Source organism: Triticum aestivum, chromosome 1B, assembly GCF_018294505.1.
Source record: "Triticum aestivum cultivar Chinese Spring chromosome 1B, IWGSC CS RefSeq v2.1, whole genome shotgun sequence".
In the NCBI taxonomy this organism is placed as follows: domain Eukaryota; kingdom Viridiplantae; phylum Streptophyta; class Magnoliopsida; order Poales; family Poaceae; genus Triticum; species Triticum aestivum.
In genome coordinates this window covers 422,029,924-422,038,599 of record NC_057795.1, presented here as the reverse complement: position 1 = coordinate 422,038,599, position 8,676 = coordinate 422,029,924, and the positions used below count along the sequence as shown (strand labels likewise).

The window sequence follows — 8,676 nt, the reverse complement described above, 5'->3', positions numbered from 1 at the left end:
TTTAGTCAAGGGTGCTTGGAACTTTAGCCTCTAAAAAAGACTATTTTTAGTCAGACTAAAAATAATCCCTTGTATCCAAGCACCCTCTTATCCTTTCCCGTCCAAGAATAGAAGCTCCCCGCCCCTCTAGCTGCCTAGCCGCTGTCTGGTCCATAGCCCAGCTCCACCAGACCAGACCACCACCTACAAACTAGGGCTCTTTATTCCCAGATTCTCCATCCATCCATCCAGCACCAAGGGTTTTTGGAACCTAGCTCGGTCCATCTCCAACTTGAATAGCACCAGCCGGCAGCCGGGGTCACAAGGAGGAAGAAGAAGGGCATATATGTTCATGCCCAGATGCACGTGTCGATGATTCTAATGCCAATGGTCAGATTATTTTTCCCCATTCCCTGCCATCAAACAGTCCAGCATCGCCGCTTAAGGGAGAAAACGAGAGAAAACAAAACCCAGCAGGCGGTGTGAACCGGAATCATGGCGCCGGCCGCTCCTGGGGACGAACATGGCGCCAACCACTTTTCCGTGCCCCTTTCAGAGAGGAAAAGGTTGCATTGCATTGCATGCCAACGTGCGTCCTTGTAGCATTGCCGTGCTGTGCCCAACTAACCGCAGGATAGGTCCAAACTGACAGCCTTGCGGCTGCACCTTCACTCCCACCCACAGAAACGCAGGCCGCCGTGAATCAATGAAGCCATGTCATTGGGCAAACGGAGCCGAAGAGGACGCAGCATTTGGCTGGCACTGCTTCATGGTGAAACCGTCAGGATCATACTACTAGAGTACAAGCTTGGAACGCAGGAAGGAAACGGCTTATTATTAGTTCCTGTTGTCGGAAACTCCAAACGGTGCGTCGCCACCTGGCCGAACTGGGAGCCCAGAAGTCAAGAGACAGTATCCTTGCACAGAGCGTATGGCGAGGAGAGCACATGTTCCAGCAGAGGACATGTCGGTTTTACACAATGGAAGCAGCAGCAGCAGCAGCAGCAGGGCAATTAACTGCGGTGGACCGAAATGGGGCAGCAAAAAACCAACGTAAGACGTCCTGCATCCAGGCAGGCAGCGAGACAACAGAAAAGATGAAGGGACAGCAGCGCCCACCACCGGGAAAACACAGCATCTGCTTTCACTTCAGACTTCAGGCTTGGGAATTCTTTCTCCCAACAACTCTGAATCACTTCAAACAATAGAGCTTAGCTACGTGCTACCTCAAAAAAAAAAAAAACTTAGCTACAGACATGAGCATAGATTTTAAGTTGCAAGAGAGAAGAGCAAGCGTAAACTTGGCCATTAGAGCGCGACAAGGTGGCCACAGGGCCTGTACATTACATGTCTTCCTCCTTCACACAACCCAGAAAGGGAGGAAAGAAGATGAGCGGCGATTCCTGGGCAAAATCATTATCTACAACCAAAATGATCAATCCCCAAACAAAGGCAAAACCAGCCAGGGAAGCCTTCTCCCCACGTTTCATCCCTAAGCTTTAACTTAACTATATATATATATATATATATATATATCGCATTTTCCCTATATAGATCAACATACCACCCAAAGAGACAGAGACACACCAAAATGATGTTCTTATGGGGTCTGACATCCTACCGCACCGATCCGGCTCGCCGGCAGACCACATCGAGGGCCTCGACGACCGTGCCCGAGAAGCCGGCTATGGCCTGGAACATTCCTGGCAGGCCAGTCTGGATGTTGTTCAGTGTCATGGACCTTGTCACCTCCACAGCCTTGGCATGCCTCGTTATCTCATCCTCCACCTTCCGGCGACACTGGGCGATCTCGGTCTTCTTCTCGGAGAGAGGATCGCGGGCGTCGAACGAGTGGCCTTCGATGCCGTCACGCCCGCTGCCAGGGAGGCCAAGGCCTACCATCGAGTACGACTGGTAGTACTTCTTCTCGATGGCCCTCAGCGAGTTGGTCTTCTTCTCCAGCTCCTTTGAGTACGCCTCGGTCCGCTTCTTGATCTTCATCTCTTCTGCCTGCTTGGTGTAGATGACATGGATGACATTCACGAAGCTCTTGATGGCCTCCGAAGCCACCGCGTCGGGAAGCCGGTCCAATGCCTGCTTCCACTCGTCGCAGAAGGTGGTCAGCTCGCGTGAGATGAGTGACGCGTGGGCCTCCTGTGGGGTAATGCTGTCCACTTGGAAGAGTGTAAGCTTCAGCCAGCCATACAGAGAACGGATGTATTCACGCTGATACTTGATGAGCCGGTTGAAGTTGGAGTGCCATGCCGAGACTGCGGCCTCGAGATCACGCGTCGCAAGCCTGTGAAGGTCGGACGTTGACTCGGCCATGGAGTTGTCCACCAGACCGCGCACTTGTTGAACGATCTCATTCTGTGTCTCGTGGAAGTAGTTCATGGACCTCCACATGCTCAGCAACCTGCATGTCAAAATTCAGAAACAGTTAAGTAGTGCTTCCTGGCAGCATCACAAGATCTGGAATCAGGGGTTTCGGAACAAGGGACACAACTTACGCGAAACAAAGCTCGACAAGCTGTGGCGCGAGCTCATTGTCGCGGACGCTGACGATGGCTGAGGATGTGGTAGTGGCAGCTTGCGACGTAACAACGATCAGTGATTGCAGCTTGTTTATGGAGGCCTTGGTCTTGTCCAGCTTGGCACTGCCCCTCCCTCTGTATTCCAAGCTTTGCAGGGTAGAAAGCTTCTTCTCATGCTCAATCTTAACGCTCTCTCTAGCCTGCAGAAGTTCAAATAAATGCATATACGCTTTAATATCTGAACAGTTGGGTTCGATAAACTGTTTAGCATACATATGCAAGAAGAAAAACAAGTGCAGTGCAATAACTTTAAAGGAATCACATTCTATCCCAAACTAAGGAAACCAAATGAACACTATTTGGCGTCACTAAACTTATCCAATATAAATGTTGTAGTGGTTTCTATAGCAGCAAAAGGCAATGCCCCAGCCTAGGAACTTTCTCGTGCCCAGCATTATCAGATATATTATGTACATTAAAGACAATTTCTCAAGGTTTGGAGACCTTTGTACACTATAAAGTAAAGAATCTCAAAGGATGAGTAGTTTAGACAAAAACAGAGCATAAAGGAAGGGAGGAAAATACGAATGTGTGGTTAGGAGATCTAATGGCATGTATCACTGCTGCCTTTGCTGAAAGCAGCTAAAACTATCAAGCCAATGCTCCAGCTGTTCCAAAGGAGGAAAGTGCAGGGCCTCTCTAAAGAAGCTTTCTGCAACAGGATCAGATTCTTCTTCCACAATTGCTGAACAAAAGGGAGCACTGCTATACATTAAATTGTATCAAGACACCAACTTCAAATCTAGAGAGGTGTCACCCAATCTAGCAAAACAGAAACAATGTCTAGTCATTTGTTTTCTATAATTTATTTGTACCTACCAGAATCCTACAACCTCCAAGAGATAGAGCTCTCTTCATGGTGCAACCACTAGTTTCACTTCATCCTTGACCATGGGTTAAATACAGACGACGCACATCTTATTCTAGCATTATATACTCATTTATTTGCTTTATCATAAAGAGTTCCTGGTGGAAGAATTTGAAATTTGTTGATGACCGAAAACATCAGCTAATATCCTCTAGCAACATAGTTGGATCATTCACAGGTGGAGCCCCTGAATAGTTTCAGCATGTTCCATCGACAACTAATGAATCATAACTAACAGTCATAGCATAGTTTTAACTGCTTAGCTGACAATTTTTATACAGCAAGGCAATACCAATTTGAGCAATGTACTCAACTGTTAACTTGAAAGTATAATTAACAGTCACCAATGGCCTCGAGATGGATAGTAAAATTACCTTGACCTCCTCATATAGCTTCTTTTCCCAGGCCAAGAGCCGCTCCAGTGTTGACCCATGGCTCTTCCCTTCCATTGATCCCATCTCCAGTGAATTGGTGTCCAGCTTGTAGCGCACAGCCAATGGCGGCTTTGAAGTCCATGTCGACGCCAGTGCTGATAGCACGCTGTTGGAGTGGTACACCGTCTCTGCGAAAGGAGAAATCAGATTAAGCCAAAATGCTAAAGCATTGTCACCATTTGGGCAAGAAAGCATTGCATCTTTGTTAAAAAAATCCTAAAGCACTTGGAGAAAATAGCATTCTGGGGCGCAATTCGTGTAATGGCGATTACTTTTAAGTTGCTGGAAGTTGCGGTCGAGCTGTGCGCGGCTGGCCTCCAGGAGCTCCGACACGTTGTCGCCCGCGTCGGCCGCCTTGACGAAGTACTCCTCGATGGCCGCGACGATCTCTGAGAGCGTGCGGTGGCGCACCACCATCCGCATCTCGGTCGCCCCCGTGACCGTGGAGAAGGAGTCTCCGACCTCTGACCTCTCGGCCCTCCTCAGCTGCATTGGCACGGCGGCGTACTCGGACGGCGCTGTCCCGCCATACTCCGATCTGGCCGCGAACCCGCACTCGGATCTATTCCCCACCTCGCCTTCCTCTGATCTGGTCTCCGACGTGGTCGTCGACGCGTAGTGGTCTTCCTCGTCCTCCCATCCGCCGCAATGCATATCCTCCCTCTCCGTCTCCTCGTCTTCTCCATGGCTGTCGTCGACCTCGTCCTCTTCTTTGAGGTGGTCGTGGCGGCGCTGGGGGTAGCCCCGGGCCTTGGCCTCGTCGTCGAGCTCGCGGAGGCGGTTTGCCTCCTCGAGATCGGTCTTGCGGCGGTCGAAGAACTCGGAGTCGGGCGGCGACGGCGGGTAGAAGTTCTCCCAGTCCCAGGCCGACGAGGAGGAGGGCGTCCCCACCACCGGCGGCTTCCGGAACGACGACGCGACGCTCGAGTCCGACAGGATGTGCGGCACCTTGAGCCGCCGCATCCTCGGATCCATGTCGACCCTGAGCGCAGCGGCAGCCGCCTGCGGCTGCGGCTGAGGCTGCTGCTGGGGCGGCGGCGGTGGCGGCGGCTGGTGGCGAGGGAGCGGCGTGGGGGGCGGCAGCGAGGACGAGGCGACGGAGGACGTGGCGGCGGGCGCGGGCGCGTGCAGGGCCGGCGGCGCGGCGGTGGTGAGGAGGACGGGCGCGGTGTGGTGGGAGACGGTGAGCGACGAGTGGCCCTGCGCGAAGCGGGAGAGCGCGGCGGCCGTGATGCGGAGGGAGCGGAGGTAGTCGGCGTGCGCCGAGGCGAGCAGCTGGCGCGCGGCGACGGCGTCCTTGATGTTGCGCCGGCGCTCCTTGCAGCGCCGCACCGTGTCCTCCTGCTCCACCTTGGATGCCGCGCACCCCATCGCTGCCTCTCCTCTCCTCCCCCGCGCAGATCTCCCTCCCCTCCTCCCTCTCTCCCTGTCTTCCGGCGGCTTCTTCTTCCTCTTCGCCCACTCTGCCGTCCGTCAGAGAGGAGAGCGAGCAGCGAGGAGTGTGTACTTGAGTGGGAGAGTGAGGTGGGTGCGTGCGCCTTCCTCCGGCTCGGCTGTGCCAAGTTTAATTTCCGTTGCTCTTTTTATTTATTTTCTTCTTCTTCTTCTTCTTTAACGGGCCTCTTTTCCGTATACTTTCTGGCCGCCTTCGCGTTTCCGGGCCCGGCTACCGGGCGTGCGAAGTGGGCCAGACGGAGAAGCGCGTTACCTCGTCTTTGCGTAGGCACGCGAGGTGGCTAAGCCAAAATTTCCATGTCATTTCTGTACCCGGATGACAAATTTACCCATTTCAATACAGCGATTTCTTTTTTCTCTTTCGAGAACATAGAGAACACCAGAAGTGAAAAATTACATCCAGGTCCGTACACTACCTAGCAACGACTAAATTTACTAGATCGAGTTGAAGGCATGTCGTCGTCATCGCCTTTCCCTCATCGAAGCTGGGCAAACCTTATTGTAGTAGACAGTCGAAAAATCGCCGTGCTAAGGTCCCAGACAAGTACACCAGAGCAACACCCTCCCCGATGAAGAGAACGTAGATCACAAGGATCCAATCCTGCAAACACAAGGACGCGGATGAATGAAGACCGGATCCAAGCGTATCCATCGAAGATAAACGCTGAACGAATCCCACGAGATCCGCCGGAGACACAAGTACATGTGCCATCTGACGATGCTAGACGAACCGTCGGGACGGGGCTAGGCGAGGAGAGCATCATTCCATCTTCACAGAGCCGCCATCACCTCACCTTTCTCAGTAGGACACAAACCCTAACGGACAAAAAAAGACACCTAAACATTAGTCCATCGGTTATTTTCAGAAGAAACCACCTCTCTTTTTTTCTTTCTTATTTACTCGCTCCAGTTGTGAGTATTTGGTACTTAAGATGGCAACAGATAATTACTCCATCAGGTAAAGCCTCTTTTTTCTGTACCTACCAAGCACAGTTTTGCCCATTATCCATCCTCATACCCGTCACAAGGAATATTTTCGCCCATACCCATCAGCCAGGAGTAATTCTTCCCTGCTAGTATAGCCGCCCGTATAATGCAAATTTCTAGCAGCAACTTATTTACACAAATCACCAACAACAACAATTCAGGCATACAACACAAGACCATATGATCCAAAATCAAAATATTCTAGTGAGACAAAAAATACCTACATCAACACTCAACATCACATCCAATGGTTCAAGAGCAAAATTGGCAATGATGCTGACAGAGAGGTTATTTCTTTGGGTTGCCTTAATTAGCTCAATTTGAGATAATTTGAGAAACTGAAGAGGAAAATTGAGGAGTTCATGCTCAAGAAGAGCAATCAGATTATTGGCCTGGGTGACAGGAAAAAGACTGAAAGTGATTTTGAGATGGTTATTACCATGTCCAACAGATGGAAGAAGACAAAGACATACAACTGCTTTCAGGGTTGTTGGAGAGAAGAAAACGGTTGATCTAGAAAGTGACAAGAAGAAACTGGAAATAATGATTAAGATCCAACAACACAGGCTTGAGGAATCAATCCAAAAGATTGAGCAAAGAGAATCTAGAGATCAGGAGCTTGCAGATTTAGTTGATGAGGACCTTGACATTGATAACAGCTAGGATAAAAGCTAAAGATAGTGATGTGTATGTGGAGCTTGTGGATTACAATGGCGATCAAGAGTCTATGGAATCTTTCGGTGCTAAAATGGTTAAAGCTTAGAGTGATCAAGGTGATGAGATGTTAGAAAAGGAAAGGGTTGGTCCTCCCACAAGATGTACTGGGCTGAAGGAAGTCGAGATGTCAGAATTGAAGACTTGGCCAAGAAAAGAGTTGCAAATAAAAATGACTATGGCAATGATTCCAATTCACCCCTTGATAAAGAGAAAGCTTCTGTTTTACATATGTGTGACATGGTTGGCATAGACCTGGGCTGCTCCATAGATATGGTTGAGCATAACCTAAAGATCATTGATTATATGGAACAAGTCAGGAAAGACTTTTATTTCAAAATATCATTAATGAGAAAGAAAATAAAATCCTAGTTCCCCGGGTCGTATTGATACTGGGATACTGATTTCACTGAGCTTTGTTTTGACAATGGTCATTCAGATGCTAAAGTGGAAGATGAGTATCATGATCATTAAAAAAATATTCTAATGGGAGAAAAAAGGAGTGTGGCTCATCAGCAATTAGCTGTATGAAGCACACTGTCTCCATTGGTGGACTAAAAAAGGAGAAGAACAAATCATAGTTTCCTTTCAAAGATGATAGGTGTGTTTTGGAATGTGAGGGGGGTTTAACAAGACACTAAAAAGAGGTTTCTAAGAGAGTTGATATTAAAGAGAAAACCTAGATTTTATTGGTTTACAAGGAACTAATAAATCTGATTACACAAAAAATGAACTGCGTAATTTGTGTGGAGGGAAAAATTCATTTGAATCTGATCTTCTCCTAGAGGCAAATCGGGATGGATTTGGGTGGGTATGAATGGTGACCTGTGTTGATGTGACACAAGTAGAAATTGGGATCTATTTTGTTAGGGTCTCACTTTTTGATAGGACAACTAAATTCCACCAAAACTTGATTCTGTCTATGGAGATGCTCAAGTAGATGGTAAAGCTACTCTCTTAGCAGAATTATCCATGGTATATCATGATAAACCCCTACCATGCATGATGGGTGGGGATTTTAATATCATTAGAAATAGTTATGAGAAAAAACAAACCTAATGAAACTAATCATTGGAGTTTTATTTTAATGCTATTATTGAACATGCTGGGTTGAGGGAACTTCCTCTTAATGGGAGAAGGTTCACTTGGGCTAATAACCTTGTTGATCCTACATATGAAATATTAGATAGAGCTCTCATGTGTCCTAATTGGGAAGAACACTATCCTTTGTCTATCCTCCTAGCTTTGGAAAGGGGGTGTAACCACACTCCTCTGATTTTAGATACTGGTTCCCATTGTACTCAACCTATCTTTAGATTTGAGAACTCATGGATGTCGAGGGATGGTTTTAAAGAGTTTGTTACTAACATGTGGATTTATAATTATGAAGGTTCTAACATAGATAAATGGCAACATGGGTTAAGAGTCCTCAGAAGTAGAGGATGGAATAAAAGTGCTGATGACAGCTATAGAAAAATGACTAAGGCATGGTCTAGTGGTGGAAAGGGACTGTTGCTTTCCCACCCACCCAAGTTAAAGGCACAGTACTTGCAATTTGGGTTTGTTGCACCAATTATATTGTAGGGGTCTCCCTTACAGTAATTCTAGAAAAAATACTATTGTGGAAAAAAATATGAACCATGTT

General features: G+C 48.1%; 1 protein-coding gene across 1 annotated transcript; it reads right to left on the bottom strand.

Moving 5' to 3' along the window:
• Positions 1-1,263: 1,263 nt before the first annotated feature.
• On the bottom strand, positions 1,264-5,417 carry LOC123128396 (protein ROLLING AND ERECT LEAF 2). Its single transcript, XM_044548385.1, has 4 exons — positions 4,148-5,417; positions 3,816-4,003; positions 2,490-2,713; positions 1,264-2,395 (listed from the first exon to the last, which is right to left on the bottom strand). Exons 1-4 carry the CDS (start codon positions 5,244-5,246, stop codon positions 1,597-1,599), a joined length of 2,310 nt encoding a protein of 769 aa, XP_044404320.1. The 5' UTR covers positions 5,247-5,417; the 3' UTR covers positions 1,264-1,596.
• Between the last annotated feature and the right edge of the window lie 3,259 nt (positions 5,418-8,676).